This window comes from Eretmochelys imbricata, chromosome 11 (assembly GCF_965152235.1).
Source record: "Eretmochelys imbricata isolate rEreImb1 chromosome 11, rEreImb1.hap1, whole genome shotgun sequence".
NCBI classification, from domain to species: Eukaryota; Metazoa; Chordata; order Testudines; family Cheloniidae; genus Eretmochelys; species Eretmochelys imbricata.
Window position 1 is genome coordinate 21702983 of NC_135582.1, and position 19417 is coordinate 21722399.

The following is a 19417-nucleotide window of genomic DNA, read 5'->3' on the forward strand; positions in this document are numbered from 1 at the left end:
TTGTTGTTGTTGTTTTTTCAAGGACCAGCACGTCTCTGCCAAAGTTTGCTCTGAGACAAATGAAGATGTGCTAATGATATGGGAATTAGTTATGAACATGCTTCATGCATTTCAAGTTTTCTAATTTAGCTTTACTGAAGTCTTAGATATAAATATTATACAGATCAGACTAATAGATCACTTTTGTAAGATGCATTCAATTTGTACATTAAAACTAGATTCCTTTTTCCTTTTTCAAACATATATCCTTTCAAAACTAACGAGAAGTCCGGAGACTAACAGATTTATTTGGGCATAAGCTTTCGTGGGTAAAAAACCTACTTCTTCAGATGCATGGAATGACTTGGAGCATGGAATTGGATGCATGGAGCCTTTCAAAACTGTGTTCTATGTTATGTTCACCTGTGAGGCCTAGATAAAGACAAAGGAACTAATTAAAATGAATTGAGATGGGATCTTCCTATCTCAACATCAAACTCAGAGTCCTCTATGGCAAAAATTTCCTTGATGACCTTATTTATGAAGGAAAGCATAGTTCCTCCTTCAGGAAGACCCAATAACCTTATATTAAATCTTTTTTTCTCTATTTGCCAGATTTTTCAATTGATTTTGCATTCTGGCAATTTCAGCATCATTTTTTATTGATTTGAGCATGGGTTTTAGAGTGTCTGTCTCTAATGCCCCTGAATCAGTGTGCCTCCTCTTGAACTTTTTCTTTGATGTCCTGTGTGTCATCTTTATTATCACACAATGTGTTGTGCAAAGAGCCACTTGCTCAGTAAGCCTCTTGGCATTTGTTTTAGAATTTTGTGGGGTTTGTATGTTGCAGATTTAGATTTCCCATGAAGAACTTCTTCCACTCTGTCAGGGACCTGGACAGGGTGTGAGGAACTAAGTCCACATCGGAGCAATAGGCTAGTGAATCCTAATAAAAATCAGTAACTTCACCTTTGTTTTTTCCTGTAAAACTACTTCTCAGGATTCTTGAAAGTTGCTGTATTTGTACTTTGGAGGTGACAGTGTGGATTAAATTGATCCTGGTACCAGTTTCTGATCCTAACCACCAGACACACTCTAATTTTCAGCCCTCCACCGTCTTGGGAGAAATAACCGTCCTCTGAAGTGGCAAAACTATGATTTTGTGTAAGTATCAGAGTTGCCAATTTTGGTTGGGCATATCTGGAGGTTTCATCACATGTCACTTCCTGGAGACTCCAGGGCAATCCTGGAAGCTTGGCGACCCTAGTAAGTATATGGAAATTGCTGAATCAACAGGGGGAGCCAGAGTTATTCAAATGCATGAGGAAAAATGCAGTTTAAAAACAAGGATCAGTCATAGCAACACACACAAAAATAGGAAATAAAGTATGATTTTGTCTCTCTTGAAAAATAATATTGCATACAGAAACTATTGTAAATTATTTAATAGAAGTATAATTGGTAACAATGTTTTTCATAGTCAGAATCCTACAGTATACTCATGCTTGGCATCCAATTGTGATATAAAATGACAAGTGAAGCATTAAGCACATAAACTACTGTTTATAGTGCTTGAGTCTGAAACGACAAGAGGATTAAAATGTATAAGTGAAGTGTAAAGTCTGACCACACTGAAATATTAAGAGTGAACCAAGTGGATACTGAAAAAGTGACAAGAAAAATTCAAGATGACCTGACATGATGATACAACCAATACCCTTTGCAAGACATTATAAAGAATGTCATAAACATGAAAATAACTAAATAAACTGAAAAATCAAAAAGCATAAAACAGCTAGCTGAACTGGTCAGATGAACTACTGTATTAACTGTCACATAATAGTATGATGTCAAATTCTCTTTGTTACTTAGACCCATATGTTCCTTTCCCTCTCTCAAGCAAAGCAGAAGGGACCCGTTTGATGAATGTCAGCAGAACAGTTATTTGAAAGCCTGCACAGAGAGGAAGTGTGGCTACGTGAAACTGTCCCTTACCACTGTGCAACTACCCCAAGACTCTCACACCATTTACATAGAAGAGTCACATTAAATATACAAAGAGGTTATTGACTAAATGTAGAGAGAGTGGGGAAATAAACTATAAAAATATATTCTTTAACTTAAGTAAATGCTACACTGATCAGCTTTCAACATTTTTATATGCCCTGTGAAACTTGTCACAGTGGTCACAGGATTGCAGCTCCCTGGGGAGTTACCCGTGTTGCCAGTGCCGGTAAAGGAGTCTAAGGATATGTAGAACCACATCAGCTATAAGTCAGGGATTGGGCAGTCTGTATCCACAGATCCATATTTTGCAGCCACTCCCTTTCCTCCTCCCCTTCCACATCTGTCCACTGTAATCAGTGCAAGTCCATGGTATAAATGCAGCCATTCTGAATCAGCAGATTTTACAGGAAAAGTTACTTGCTGTACATTTGTATGAAGGAATAGTGTTTACAAGCTAAGATGAAAGTAAAGAACAGTTTAGTCCACAATTTTCTCCTCTAAAAAAATCCTTCATTCTGTACTACTGTATTTTATCTTAGTTTGTCTGAGAGACACTAAACAAATTAAAGTTGGATTTTGCTGCATAAATGCACCTTTTCAAACGAAGGATACTCCCATGAATTTGTATTGAAATGACAAATAACTATAGAAAGCTTTCAAATACATCAGCTTGCTGAAATTTAAAGTGCATGAAGCTTCAAAATTTTTATATTTGCCACACAAACTTCAAGGGTTCTCTTTTTGAGACACCAATCCTGCAAATACTTATGCATATACTTAATTTTAGACATGTGAGTAGTCCCATTGAAGTCAGTGAGAGTACTCGTGTGCTAAAGTTAAACACGTGCTGGTTTTTTCAGGATTGAGACCTGAATTTTTATACCTCAGCATTTTTTTTTTAAATACAACTACCCTGTTTAAAGTGTGGCATACAGAAAGTAGAAAAATTAGGAATAGTTTCCTCTATTCCTTATTTTAATTTCTGCTAACAATTATGCACAGGAACACAAAGAAAGAGAGTATCCTTAATTAAGCATCTGTTACCTCATTCTAGGCACAAATAAAGATATGCTCGTAGAATCGAACCCTCAGATAGACCAATATCAAGGGTGCAATATATGTGTTTTTCTTACCGTATGTTCACTTGCATGAAGAATGCTGAGTGAACAAGCGTTCAGCATCATAACTTTTTAAGTGCTACGAGGACAGAGATGAAAACAAATGGCATCTCCTAATTAACACATTACCTTTCCTCTCATATCTGCATATTTTCAAGTAAGGTGTTAAAATAATTTGTCAAACGTTCAGCATCTTGTACCTGGATGCTAGAGATATGCAAAAATGCTAATATATATAATACCTAGATTTGGCAGAGGCTCAAGGGACTTCTAAAAATGCTCTCTACCAGCAAATGCAACTTTAAAAGCACCACAGGTTTTACCTTAAAGGTATTCTGACTTGCCTCTGCATTCAAATAGTTTTATTTTGCTTTTTCAAAGCATGTGATTGATTCTGAAGTAAATAATCTGAATGATCAGTATTCTACTGTGATGCTCTGTATCCTGGGGAAACACTCTACAACCCTCAAGTTCATCTCTATAAAATGACTGTGTGGTATCCAATGCAAAATTTGTCATGTTGGGTGTTTTCGGAAGGCTCATGATGCACTGAGCATGGTTGTTATAGTGATGTTATAGTAATTGTTATAGGTTATAATTTCATGTATGGAGTTATGAGGCTGAAAATGTATCCTCATGGTTTAAAATAAGCCCAGGCAAAAACTCTCCAAGAGCTGAGAGGCAGTTCACACCTCATCAGGGCATGTATGGGACAAACCCAGCCCAGCCTCACAGGAACAAAGGACGCTGGCCTAGACAGCAACAAAAGAATCTGTTGGACTGTCGAGGGAATCACCCCCCTTCCTTTGGTCAGTATGGAACTGTGATGAGGTAATGCTCAACTGACTCTGAAGGTGGGGTGGACAAAGCCAAGAGGGAAGAAAGAACATGATAAAAGGGAGAGACGTTTGCCATTCTCTTTCTCTCTTCCACCTACATCTATAGACGCCACACCAAGTGACTGAAGCGCTGATCAAAGGGGAGAGCCTGACTGAAGAGCAACCAGCCAGTCTGTGGGGAAAATCATCTAAGTTTGTAAGGGCATTGAAAGTGCTAAGATCAGTTTAGAATGCATTTTGCTTTTATTTCATTTGATTGAATCTGACTTGTTATGCTTTGACTTATAATCACTTAAAATCTATCTTTATAGTGAATAAATCCGTTTGTTTATTCTACTTGAAGTAGTAAGTTTAGTTCAAAGCATGTCAGAGATTCCCCTTGGGATAACAACCCTGGTACATATCAATTTCTTTGTTAAATTGATGAACTCATATAAGCTTGCAGTGTCCAGCAGGCATAACTGGATACTGCAAGACAGAGGTTCCTAGGGTTGTGTCTGGGACCGGGGATATTGGCTAGTGTCATTCAGTTGCACAATCCAAGGGGCAGCTTACATGCCAGAGGCTATACATGAACAGGCCAGGAGTGGGGGTTCTCACAGCAAAGCAGGGTAAGGCTGGCTCCCAGAGTCAAGGACCGGAGTGACCTAGCAGATCACCGGTCTGGATAACACGAGAGGGGAACATCACATATACTATACTGGCTTTCAGTTTACCTTCACTACACTCAGTGAGGAAGGTGAGAAGATGAGAGAAAAGAAGGGATGAGTTAGAGAGAAGTTAAAAAAGGAAAAAAGACAAGATTAATGCATTTGATTTTACAATTCCACCATCCTGTAAGTTTTTCCATGATACCAAGTAGGGCCCTGACTCTGCAAAAACTTATACTTCAAGCATATGAGTAGTCCCACTGAAGTCAATGGGTACTATGACTGTATCATAGTGGGGGGCTAGATGCATAAAAATATCCTTTGCTTGACTGAATTAGCATGCTCAAGTCTTTGATGTTATTGCCCTGTAGAGACTGGTTGTAATCAGTATTGTGTCAAAGTAGGAATTATATGGTTAATTTCTAAAATTTTTATTTGAGGGCTCATGTGACAAGACGACACACTCTGGCAAGATACTGGGGAGACATGCTGCTCTTGCAGACAAGAGACTCAGACACAAGCTTTGATCTCTGAAAGCATGTGAATGAGTAACCTTTTTTGTCTTACGTTAAGAAAAAATGAAAATAACCTGCTTAGATAGACTTTAGGCAATGCAAACTTTAGGTAAATTAAGGGATCAGTTTATTTTCGCTTAATACATTTTTCTCTATGCTTTTAATTTTCTTTTCTTTTTCTTTTAAAAAAGAGAACTGCTCTCTGTTCAAAGAATTCACACTGTTTTCCTTCCCCAAGGACAATAACTGCACAGACACATAAGGAACTATCAACTACAAAACTCTGAAGTTTTAAAGGCATTTAACTCTTGTTCTGGTCTAAAGGGCAAAGATTGGAGAATCGTATCACAAGGAGATGTGTTTCAGACAGCCAAGGAAGTCAGTACAAGTGAGATTCTGAGAGTCCAAGGAGGAGTGAGAGTAGCAGGTGGCCCTAAAAAGGTAACAAGGATGTAAGCCTTAATACTACTGAAAGCTAACAAAGATTCTCTAGAAGCTAAAGGAATGGAGACCCACATTTTGGGAGTATAAGGTTCTGAATGCATTTGAAGTTTGTAAAAGGACCATGTTGTCTTCATGTATTTTGTATCTGTATATGCTGAATGAGATGAAAGAATAGTAAAATCAAAGGTAGGCAGAGATCTATCTACTATTGACTAGCTGCTGAGCTGGCACAGGTGTGTTTTTTGTTCCAGCTAGTATCTGAAATATCTCACGCTCATAAAATGTGCTCTAGATAGTCCTATTCCTCTCTAAAAGAGATATAACTGTTATTATATATGGACCCAGCAGAGAAAGGAGATAGACACACACAGGCGGAGCTGATTTAAAGCACAGCTGTCTGTGGTGGAGATTTTATTGTTATGACAGCAGAACTTAAATGAAAACCAATGTGAGGCTATGCCTCCATGAACACAGACTACCTAACAATTTAAAGGGACAGGAAACTACATTACTCCACCCTATTTTAAACCACTTTCCTAATATTTTACATGACTAACATAAAACACTATATAATCTAAGTAACATCTGCAGGTGGACTACTGCAGTCTCTTAAATTGCAAGGGATTATTCTATTCCAGGATAGAAACTCACTAACTAAACAATTTATAAATTATTGGTTTTCACATGTTCTTGGGATAACATGGTGATGGTGGTGTTGCATTGTGCTGAAAAAACAGGAATTGCCTGTGGTAAGGAAGCAATTAGATCTGGTAAGGAATTAACTCGATCTAAGTTTCTTCCACCAAGTCTTCAAAATTATGGGTTGTAACGGAAGAAGGTTCAATTGGAGGAACAGAAATTCTACTGGGACATCCCTGGACTCTGGTACTTAGAAGCAACAACTGATCCATATGCCATTCCCATAAAATACCATTAGATGGTTTTACCATGAGTGAAACAGGTTCCATGCATTTTACATTTTTTCCCAGTACCACATTTCACAGTTGCAAGTCCACACTAAGTCTCTTACTTGAATAAAAATGATGATGAGTCTTACGTCAATCAATTTGCATAGCTTGGGATTTGGCTACATGTGAGGCAACATCAGGACACAACAGGTACACAAAGACTGCTTCAAGAAAAGCATTCCAGGTGATTCTTAGGTAGTAGCATGTGGTATGTTCCTGTAGGTAAGCAAGAAATTATCTAATTTCTGCTGATGACTCAAAAGGTTAGCTCTTAAGGTATGCTTAAGTATCTGTTCAAAGCACTCCACTAGTCCATTTGTATCAGGATGGTATAGAGCACAACATTATGTGCTGATGTCCATTTGAAGCTAGGAACTTCTGAAACTCTTCAGAACAGAATTGAGGTTCATTGTCACTCACCAACTGTAACGGCAAACCAAACTGACTGACTGAGGTACAACTATGTCCAATGGTCTTAGTAGCAATAGTAGATGTCATTTTGAATGGGTATCAACTACAACCAAAAACATACAGCAATCTAATAGTCTTGCAAAGTATATGTGAATATGCATCCAAGGAGTCTGAGGTCAAGACCAGATGAGCTGGGCCAGGATCATGACGAATTTGCTGACATGTAGTACAGCATGTCACCTTTCTCTTAATGTCTTTGTCAATCCCCACCCACCAGTCATGGATCTGGAATATGGCCTTCATCCGTACAATGTCAAAATGACCTTTGTGAAGAACTTTCAAAACCTGAGATTGAAGTGATTTTGCAATGATTACTCACAGTCCCCATAAAATGCAATCTTGAGTAGCAGATCATTCATATTGCTGTCACGCAAATTGAATAAACTGAGGATTCTTAGAATCCAGCACTGTACCTTGTAGTACCATTCCCTTTCACAAGAGAAAGCACATCATCCTTAGCAGTTTCTCTGTTGACATGTTTACTAGTGCCTGTCCGTCAAATTGAGATAAAACACTTTGTCAGACATTTCTTTGGACTGATGGGAGCTTGGGATGACAGATGCATCAGACCATCAGAATTGCCGTTTTGAGTCTTTTTATGGAATTGAATAGGATAGGAATGAGCTGAAAGAAAGAATGCATATTGTTGCATGAGAGCTGCAGCTAATGACAGAATTCTATGTTTCAATCCAAAAATTGAAAGTAACAGGCGATGATCCATCAGCAAGATAAAATGTCTACCATACAGATAAGTATGGAAGTTCTGAAATCCAAAGATAATGCTGAGAGCTTCTTGCTTCATTTGTACTTGTTCTTCTTAGAGGTAGTAAGTGTTTGTGAAACAATGGCAATTGGTTTCTCCCTGCCATTAGGGAAAACGTGGGAAAGAACTATACCCACTGCATATGGTGAAGCAGCACAAGCTAATTGCAATGGTAATGAGACACCAAAGTGCCTAAGAACTTTGGCTGATGTCAAGAGTTTCTTTGCTTCCTTAAATGTACACTCACTCCTTAGTCCATTTCTTCTTTGCTTGTAACAGTTCATGTAAAAGTACCAATATTGTCGCCAGATGAGGCAGAAATTTACCGTAGTAATTAAGCAGTCCTAAGCATGAACATAACTGTGACACGTTCTCTGGTGGTGGCACTTGAAAACACTGCCTTCTCTTTCTCTGGCAATTTCCTTTAGACTCTGACATCAATTACATGTCCCAGGAATTGACGTGAAGGTTTGAAAAACTCATATTTTTCTCAACATATTCTCAATCCTTAGTCTTTCAAGCATTGCAAGACAGCATCCAAATGTTGAAGATGACCCTCTTGATCCTTCCCTGCAACAAGGATGGCATCCAATAGAATTGAACTCCATGCAGTCCCTTCAGAATCTCATTCATGGCTTCCTGGAACAGGGCAGCTGCCCTTGTGACACTGAAAGGCAACCTGTTGCAACAAAATAAGCCTTTTAGCATGTCGGTTTTGAGGTATTTGTGAGATGCCAGATCAATCTCTATTTGTAAGTATGCATTGAGAAAATCCAATTTACTGAAACATTGTCCTCCACTAACAGTAGCAAACAAATATTCAATATGAGGTAGTGGATACTGGTTAGCATAAAACTGGATTCAGGGTCACTTTGAAACCTCTACAAATTTGACAGAGGCATCTTCCTTGATCAGTGGTACAATGGTTATAGTCCACTCAGTGTGTGAAACTAGTGACATCAATCCAGTGTTCTCTAAAGGGTCCAAATCAGCCCCCAGAGGCTTCAGAGCATACAGCACAAGTCTGGGCTAACATGATTTTGGCTGGCTGGCTGACTGAACCGTGAGCTTGACTGACACACTGCTCATCTTCTCCAAGGTGATCACCTTGATCTTTGTACAATTCACCTTGAACTTCTCAAGCCAAGTTCTGCTAAATAATGGTGGATACTTCCCTTCTATCACATACAAGGGGAAAACAATGGATTGTCCATCTATTGTCATTTGGAATATCCCTTTTCAGACTAACTTTTCTCCAGAATGAGTCATCAAAACCATGGCGGTTTCTTCCAGAGGAACTTGTGATAAAGTCTGATGTGACAAAATCAGTGAAATCGCAGCTCCAGTATCAATATCCATTCTTGCAGGAACTCCTTTTCTTACTCCAGCTTCTGATAACACATACAGTGCGAGGTCTTGGTCAATGTTAGTAGTGCTCTTGTCTTTTTCCACATTATGAATTCCTGATTTCCATCTTTTCTTAGGTTCAATCTTCATGGTGTCTTGGATGTTTGGTTATGCTGTGTTGCTGACTGTTGAACTGTGAGACAGATTACAGTAATATATCCTTTCTTCTGGCACCTTCTGCAAATGACCTGGCATGCCCAGCAGTCCTCCTCAGTGTGGGTAGTTTATGCACAATGGCCACATGGAAATTCCTTAAGTTCCTATGGTTCTCTGTCTCACCGATTCAGGAGGTGAACTTCTCAGTACACACTACATTCCAGAGAATCCTTCTCTGTGGTTTCCATGGCAATAGCTCCCTCAACAGCTTTCTTGAATGTAAGCATTGATACAGATAGTTACTTTTTCTGTATCTGGTCATTGTGTAACCCAGAGACAAACTGATCATGAAGGATATCACTTAATATTTGTCCAAACTGACAATGCTCTGACAACTTTAACCTTGGAATAGCACGAAATTTTGCTACCAATTCTCCACTTCCCTGATGTCGCGGTTGAAACCAATAATATTCTGCTATCTTTGGTAGAGTAGGAGAAAAATGTTCCTGCATTGCTATAGTAATTGTGGCATACATGGCAATTCCAGGCACAGCTGGAGACAAGAAGTCATGCAGCAGTCCATATGCCTTAGGACCTATCACTGTGAGCAAGGCTGAAACTTCTTGTCTGTCTGGAATGCAATTGCAGGCTGCAAATTAGTCTAAACATTTGAGGTACAACACTCATAAACCTGCAGTTTTCACCGAACTCATCAACCTTTCCCACACTAGTTGCCATTTTTCTGCTGGGCTTCTCACCCTCCCAGATGCCTTCACTTCCACAGAGAACCCATCCCCCCCCTCGCCTTTTTTTTTTTTACTGTGCAGCACTACCGGCACTTGATCTCCCCCTACTGGCTGTGTGCTCATACTACAGCCTTTGATTGTACTTGGGTTCCTTGGGCTGGCTGCAGACCCTCAGTACAAGCTAAAACTGCTTCTCTCTCTAGCTTACTTGAGAACAAAAATGGATGCCCTCCCCACCCTATTCTGTCTTTGCAGCAGCTAGGCAGCAGAAAACTTCTGCTGTGTTCTGTCTTTAATTGCCAACTTCCCCTTCTCTAACTAGCTGATTCCAGCTGTACCTGAAGCAAAATGCAGCAGCTGTTTTCCACCTTCTGTGTCCAGGTGAACATTTTTCTTCCTTTTAAAAAAAAATAGTATGTGCTTACTTTTTCTTCTTCTTTTTCAGGCAGTAGAAACCACTAGACACTCCTAGGAAAAAAGATCCTCATTGCCAACATTTTATATCTGGACCCAGCAAAAAAGGAGATAGACACACACAGGAGGAGGTCTCAGAGTGGTAGCCGTGTTAGTCTGTATAAGCAAAAAGAACGAGGAGTACTTGTGGCACCTTAGAGACTAACAAATTTATTTGAGCATCCTGATTATCACTACAAAAGGTTTTTTTGTTTTTGTTTTCCTCCTACTGATAATAGATCACCTTAACTGATCACTCTCGTTATAGTGGGTTTCGCAACACCCATTTTTTTCATGTTCTCTGTGTATACATATATATATATCTTCCTACTGTATTTTCCACTGCATGCATCTGATGAAGTGGGTTTTAGCCCATGAAAGCTTATGCTCAAATAAATTTGTTAGTCTCTAAGGTGCCACAAGTACTCCTCGTTCTTTTTACACAGGAGGAGCTGATTTAAAGCACAGCTGGTCTTCTGTGGAGACTTTATTGTTCTGGCAGCAAAACTGAAACTAAAACCAAAGTGAGGCTGTTGCCTGAGGCTACGTCTTCACTTACCAGGGATCAATGCTGCTATGATCAATCAGGAGGGGTCGATTTAGCAGGTCTACTGAAGACCTACTAAATCGAACACAGAGCACTCTCTGGGTGACTTCGGTACTTCACCAGAACAAGAGGAGTAAGGTAAATTGACAGGAAAGTGTTGATGCAGCGCAGTGTAGACACCACAGTAAGTCGACCTAAGCTATGTCAACTCCAGCTACATTATTCACATAGCTGGAGTAGCATAACTTAGATCGACTTACCCCAGTAGTGTAGACAAGGCCTGAGTAAGCACAGGATGCCTAATGATTTAAAGGGATAGGACATCACAATAACAGAGATATAATGTTAAAACTTCTCACTCTTAGTCAAACTATGCCCTTTACCAGGATCTTTAAGCACAGAAATGTTCGTTAAGTCTATCTATCCCAACTTGACTTTGGAAAGATAGCATTCTCCATGCCACTACCATTTTGTTGTTAGATCCTTTATACTCATATGTTCTACTTTTTGGAGCTTGTTGGCAATCTGAGATCAAATTTTAATACTATATTGGTATTTGCTATTGTTTTGGATGATAACTCTCTTTCTTACTTTCTTTCTTTCAATTACATACTTCTCTCTCTCTATTTTACCTATATACACGTAGAATTGAATACAGCTATATGACTGCTATTTATTATACTTACATGTATATTCTATACTTTTAACAGTATATCTGGCATGACTTATTATTTGTCAGGAAGCTAGTAGAGTTTCTTTGAGTCGGTAACTGATAGCTTATATGTTTCCATTTTGAAAAAAGAAAACCTTTTAGTTTTAATAAAAAGTGAAAGGAAAAAGCCAGCACAGTGATAGGAGAAGTACTAATGAAAGCCGTAACCATGCGAATGTGATCAAATAAAAAAGCTATTTTTAAAGAAACTTTTGGCAGTTCTAAGTCAAGACTTGTGACATGTAACCTTTTAAACTTTTTATTGAAAAAAAAATCTAAAAGCAAGAACAGAATCATTACTAGACTAACACCTCTAAAGGTTTTGGGACAAAAAGGAAAGGATCATGAAGCTTAAAATAAAAATGTGCTAAAAAAAACATGACAATCAAGACAAGAGCCCCTAAAATTGGCAATAAAAAGTTTTATATCTCTTTTAATAAAAAAATGTAAATTAAAAGAGGTCCTGGACAAAACACTACAGAAAGCTGACTACACTAATGACTATGAAAAGTCTGGAGCAATGAGAAGTTTCAGAAAACATAAAATAAAACTGCAATGATAACACTTTCTCAGGTACATTCCTTTTATTTTAGATTTATTTTAAGTAAGAAACATTTAATATATTTTAATAGTGATTACTGGTGGAATTTTCAGAAGTGCCTAATAAAATCAGATGCCTGATTCTTATGGAAAGTAAATGGTATTTCAGTTTCTAACTTTCCTAGGTGCTTTAGAAACTCTCACTCCAAGTTTACATGGTTAGAATGTCTGAAGCAGTCAATAGCTTACAAGTATTTTCAAATACTCTCTTCAAAGACATTTTCTTCTTTTCATCACTACTAGATTATCAATTCTTATCCTCCCCAAGTACAGTATATAAATTAGCAAGTCAGAAATTATATAATTATTATTTAGTGAATAGGAAGCATCTTGACAGGGCTTCTTGCAGAAAGCACATGACATGGCTGCTTTGAGACCTATACTAGTTACTTGTGAGTAAGGCTACATTTTAGTCACAGGTATTTTTAGTAAAAGTCATGGACAGGTCACAGGCAGTAAACAAAAATTCACGGCCCATGACCGTCTGTGACTTGTACTATATACCCCTAACTAAAACTTGGGCCGGGGGCTGCGGGTGCTGGGAGGTGGCCCAGGACTCCATGCGTACTGGTGTCACAGTAAAATTGCCCCATGGAAATATCCCAGTCACAGTAAAATTGCCCCCCATAGGGTCCAATCGGTAAGCACCAGCATTGTATATTGCTAACGCCTATATATGCATATGCATGGGATAGGATTATGCCTGGTAAACAAGACCAGTATACAACCAGAAATCGATGAACCAAAATTGGTGTATTGAAAATTAGGCCTAATGGTGAACAAAATAAGGAAAGGATGGGCTATTCCGCCCATCTCTCCCCTTTTGGGGTCCTGAAAAAGAGGCTTTGAGGGGAGAGTTGGCAACCATAATGGCTGACTGAAAGATGAGAGAAAGGGAAGGAGTAAGCTCCACCATCATGGCTGTTACCCTCATTGTCTCCCGGGACCCTGGACCTTCTTCTTCATAATCCTGAGATATGTCCTGACCAGACAAGGCCAGAAAGAGGGACCCAGATGACATCACCATCTCTACCAGCTCAATCTCAAACACCACACCCTCACCCCCATGTGTCCTTTCCTTTGCAACCTTATTTCTTTTCTTTCCTCTCTCTCTCTCTCTCTTTCTTCCTTCTGTCTATTAAGAGTCTGGCTTAGTTGTCCAAGACTTGCTATGCTGCTGTTAGCCTGTGAACAGAAACAGGCAGCTAAACCAGTGCCCTAAAACAGCCCATACTGTTACAAGTTTATCAGGTCTTGGGGTGGCTGATAAGACTGAATGCGGTGACTGTTCTTCCAGCAACGAGGTTGCAAATGAGAGTGAATGCCAGAGACAGAAACTGAATTTTCTCTTTGCTATTATTTTCTCTCCCCTTTCGTATGGGTAGGTCTTGTTTTGTCTTTTAGCAAACAGGCTTTAACAACAACAGCAACCAGCCCCTCTCAATTACTCTTTTCCTCAAACAGATTTTACCATCTTTAACACCTTCTCAGAAACTGCCAGACAATCAGGCAAGTTTTTGTTTTGTTCTGTTTTTCGCCTTCTGGGATGTTGTTAAAATCTACTGCTTAGATTTTGAATGCTTTAACTGTTTTTCCTTCTTTTTTGTATCTTTCATAAAGGTCCAAAGTATCTTTAATGGTGTGATTGCCATGGTAGGAAGCAGGCTGAGGTCGCTGTATACCAAACCCTAACCCTCGTTTAAAACTGTTTAAAATTGGACAGCAACTGGATTACGTTAACACCTTTGTTCATATATTTAATCTAAATTAATATAACATGACATTCAGGGCATGCTGAAGGGCCTATTTATTTCATTTGGCCTTCAAAGAGAGATATGGGGCTGAGATATAGGCCAAACTGTGGGGGGTGATAGTATTTGATTATGAGTTGCTGCTTGGTAGTGGAAATGAGCTTCTAAATCAAAATAAATAAAATAAAAGTTTTTTAGGGCAGAAATGCAGTAATTATTTATTGATTCAATAAAAATTAAAAAATCCTACTATATCTTGTCTATTTGGTTCTTTACTTACATAAAGAGCTAAAATATCCTTTAAAATCCTCTTATTTCTCTTTTTATACCAGACTTTAAATCTTCACTTGATGTTTTTAATGTCCAGTTTATGTAGGGTAAATACTTAGTAACTTACCACATGATGCCATTTCATCTGTTTCATCACCACAGTCATCCTCCCTATCACACAACCATGATTTTGGAATACAACGTCCATTCCCACAAGAAAACTGATCAACTTGACATGTTCTTGCTGCAATGACAAAGGCACACAAAATCTTAAAATCTTAAAAGCAAGAGATAGAGTACAATCTGCTAGATCATTCAGTCCATGGCTTTTCTTAGAACTAACTTAGCAGGTGGAGGTCTAAATGGTATTTGCTTTGCCCTTGACTGAGTGCTATCCCCATCTCCTTTCCTCTCAGTGGAATTGAAGATACCTGCAGGACTGTACCCTTATCATTACATTCAATCATTCATAATGGATTTCACAGTAGGTGGGAAATTTGTGAGGTTTCACAGAATTATGCAATTACAGGAAATTAAATGTTAAAACAATATTAATGTTGTAGTCAAAATCATCAAAAATCTGGAAATGCCAAAGTAGGATTAAGGCTGGCATTCTCAAAGAAGGCAAAAGAAGTTAGGCATCCAAATCCAACTGAATTCCAGAGGAAGTTGGGTACTTAATTTCCCTAGTCTCCTTTGAAAATCCAAACCTAAATATTCAGAGCAGTGATTAGTACTTAAATAAAATTAATTCAGAATTAGATGATCCAGTTCATATTACCAATTAACCCTTCTCCCTATCAAATGTGCAGACAGTTGCTTGCTATGTTTAATTAGTTCTGTGTATTATGGTTTTCTTTCCACTTTAAGAATTAAATTGATGGTTTAATCTGGTTTGTAAAGAAATCATGTAATTGCTCACCTGACATCAGTCATCCACCAAGGTTTATAGACACATATTGACAATGAAGACAAAGGGAATAATAGATTTTCATTATAGTAAACCAGTTATTATTTTTACACACCACTGAAGTGTCTTTTGGGAACACTGGACCTAATTCATTTCCGGCATAATGCCATTAACCTTAGCGGAGTTATGGCAGGGATGAATTTGGCCTATGGGGTGTGTGTGTGTGTGTGTGTGTATAGATATATATATCTTGTAAATACAGGCTTCTTCCAGATGCACATAATATTACACTACTTCAGATGCTCTTTGTTGCTGAAGATTTAGCTAATGTAAAATGAAAAAAAATCCTTATGATTTTTTTTTCTTTTAGATTCAGTTCAAGTGACTATGATGGGCAAAGTGCTAAACACTTGATCTTTATTGCTTCAAGAACATTTGTACGCATTTTGATGTGTGCTTTAGGTTGTCGTCATGTTGAAAAATAAATCCTCTTCCAGGTTTCCTCCCTGATGGGATTATTTTGATGTTATTATTGCTTAACACATTGTCAGCTATGCCATCAATATAAAAAAATAGCTCACCAAAATCTTCTGGAATAAATACAGTCCTACACTGTGACAATGATGATCATAACACTCATCATCATCATGGTAAATCCCCAAAAAGATGTGGATTCCTTGTAAATCGTGTGCCATCTTGTACAGTCTCTGGCAGGATGCTTAAGGTAGTCTGATTATAAATTCAGTTTATATCCATCACTGGCAATGTTACTGTGCCACCAAAGCTTTTGGCACCCATGTGATTGCCAGCCACGTATCAGCATTCCTTGGTACACACACTTGAGAATTTTTTGGTCTGCCATCATTATAATACCAAAAAAGCTGAGAAAACAAACCAATGGTGATGGAGATAATTGCTGGATTTGGTTTTGAATGTCCTGGCTTCTGATCTTGTCTTGTCACTTCACTTGGAGCAGTTGATGGAGACGATTATTCATTATTAGTGAATAATAAATAAAGTAAAATAATGACAAATACTCAGCTGATATAAAAGAGCACAGCTCCTGCATTTAATGGAGCTAACCAATTTACACTAGCTGAGATGACCCTAATACTTCACACCTAATAAAGCACTATTCATCCACATATAATGCTTAACAGCAGGAGTCAGACTCTCCTTGTTTAGAGCTTCTCCATACTTTCTGCATATAGAAATCTTTCTATCAGAGTAGGCATGTTCAGCAGTGCTTCATAAAAACATACAACTTTGTTCCAAAACAGTTTACCTTTTCAAAATTATCTTGAGCAAATGCCCAGCTAAATTCATTGGTGTGGGGCTTTGGCAGAAGTAGAAGAGAATAAGACAAGATGGGTCCTCATGCCAGCTCTTGAGGAGAGGAATTTACCAGCTCCTTATTGGATGAGCGTCTATCTTCAGCTTGCGCTCTCTCTCTCTCTCTCTCTCTCTCACACAAACACACACAAACACAGATCATGCCCCAATACACCATGGAAGGACTTATGCTGGTACTCCACAGTTCCACTGTGGGATTGTGGGAGTGAAGCTCAGAGCAACCCGCTTTTTCTTGAAACTGTTCCCTTCTGAAACCCCAGATTTCAGTCAATATCAATTGAACCAGCATTAACCCATGCCGTGTCCCTATGGTGGGGCAGTCTCAAAGCCAGCTCGCATAGTGGTCAGGCAATGGCTCCTCAGTTCTTTTTAGTCTCTCTTTTCCAGAGGGGGACCCTGCTGAGTCATATATCGTGAGCCTCAGCCCCTCCTATGTGTTTCCTCTTCTCTCTTCAGGGCTCTGTCACAACAGTGGGGTGGAGGGAGGAAGATAGAGGGAACCAAGCCCTCCTGATCTGCATGGTCCCAACCCTGGATGTTGCAGTCTTCAGATGACCTGTTGGTCTACCCCAAGTTAAACTCCCCTCTGGATCTTCTCCAACCAGGCTGCAGCCTCTCCCTTTGGGGCATGATCAAAGTTTTACTAGTAGGAGGTTAATTTCCCAGGGGTAAGGGGTGTTGTTCAGAGGCTCTTGTGGCTTCCCACCTCCAAAAGGAGGGGGGATTTGGATCACTTCTCCCAGAGTGGTCTTACCTGCACAGCAGTCACTTTGCCCACAGGCTTCAACTTCACTTCCTCGTGCAGATTGTAGCACCTTCCCCTGGCCTGCCAGTGCCCTTTCAAACTGTCTCTTCACCTAAAGCCCTGCATGTGCTGAAGGGGGTACGCCTCCTTAGCCCAGTATTGCTCCTGGGTTTGCTCTGGGTTATTGGTTGTGTAAACTCCATCACAGTTTCCACAACAGCTGCAGCTGAACAGCTATAGGGGAACTCAGCACACTGCAACAAGTTCTTGCTGGAGCGACACTGCATGTTGGAGGAGGGTAGGAAAAGAGAACTAATCTGAGCTGCACAAAAGGACAGTCAACCTATGTATATAGGATGGCTTCAGCCTCCACAAATTCAGGGTTGCACCTCCCTCTACAATCCCTGGATCTGCAGAATTGGGACACTTTGTCCCTTTTACACTCAACGGCCCCTCAGATCCTTCCTCTACAACTAGGTGAGCTTTGCAACATTTGCATGGCCCCTGCAGTGAAGAGGCAATCTAGCCATGAACAGATTATCAAAGTACTGGACATAGTAATTAGAAAGTATATTTTATTTTCATATTACTGTCTATAAACCTTGAACAACAACAGCACTGATCCAGCTAATCAATAACATACAAATATCAGACAAGCAAAGACTGTATAACATTACACGTTGTAACTTTAAAACTTTTTTTTTAAATATACTTTAGTTTTAGGAGGCCTCTTGGTATATTTACTGACATGAAACTTTGTAAAAGGTTTCACAAAGGAATTTATCTATTTCAAATGGAAACAACTCACCACCTATATGACTCCAACTATGTAATCAGCCCTTAAATTTTCATTACTGGTAACATACATAAATTATATACTAGTTATCAGTCAGGCAGGATCCAGTCCATCATTCCTATATAAACTACAGTTAACCCTCTATTTTTGCTCACAAAATATAGTTGTTTGTGTCATTGCCAATAGGTGAAGTGGACTGCAGAGAGAAGAACAAATAAGAATCTCATCCCACAAAGCCTGTTGAAATAAATAACCCTTACCCAACAGACCCTTGTATTCACGTAAACAGATCAAGACTTTTACAGGATCTGGCCTAAACTGCACTTGGGTACGAACAATAAAAAGTAATTAAAATGCATATTTCTCTGTACTATGGGGTGAAGACTGTAGTTCTCTAATTCCCATCCTTTTTACCTAGATTATTAGAATGCACATTATGATTTGTGTGACAGGCTTCCTTTAGAGTTTCAACTGAAACTGCTCTCTAAAATGTGCCAATTTGCACTCCCCAACTTAAAATCAATTAATGTATTAGAAACCCCACTAGATAAAAGCCATTGATTTCTTACTTTGCTACTATAAGTGAGCATTTTTTCCTCTTGTTCTTTGAAACAGCCAACATAAAGAATCAGAAAATAAATGAAATATAGTGTAGTGAAAGAGATTTTTAAACAAAATATGAAAGGAAGGATGTTTTTGTAAAGCATCCACACAGTTTGGTTTTAGGACATTTTAAGTCAGATAATATGGATTCAGGGAACATCACTATGTGTGTATACATGCTGCCAATCTCTTTCTTTCACTCAGTACTTAAATAGAATAATAAGTTTACTGCCTATTTTTCAACATTTATCAGACTACTAATGACCTCTCTAGAATGGTCTACTGATCTGTACTAAAGACTGTATGTTTCTGTGCAAGAATGGACTGGTTTAGGACTCCTAGATTTATTGTAATGAGACAGATTATATGGAAATATAAATAGATGAGGTCAAACGGGACTTCCATATAAAACCCCATACATAAATAATATAACAAATACTAAACTATTTGCAGATGAATTCAGGGGAAACTGAGTAAAATTATATTTGTCAAGGTAAAAAGCAACAAGAACAAAATGCTTACTTGTCAGATGACTTACATCACAGTATGATAACAAACTACTTTCCAACTGCCAAGAAAGATTTAGCAGGGGCAAGTTTGCGTCCAAGTAGTGCATTGACAGTCAACCCATATGGGTAGATTAAGTGCCAAATTACTTTGGAGAGCAAAGTAAA

The 19417-nt window shown here is 38.7% G+C and overlaps 1 protein-coding gene across 1 annotated transcript in view; it reads right to left on the reverse strand.

The window, feature by feature from the left end:
- The window catches only part of LRP1B (LDL receptor related protein 1B), a 1054628-nt gene that overhangs the window by 518073 nt on the left and 517138 nt on the right, over positions 1–19417 (reverse strand). Inside the window, exon 18 of the mRNA XM_077830376.1 lies at positions 14464–14580. Within this exon, the coding sequence (XP_077686502.1) occupies positions 14464–14580 (117 nt within the window). The remainder of the gene's footprint in view (positions 1–14463; positions 14581–19417) is intronic.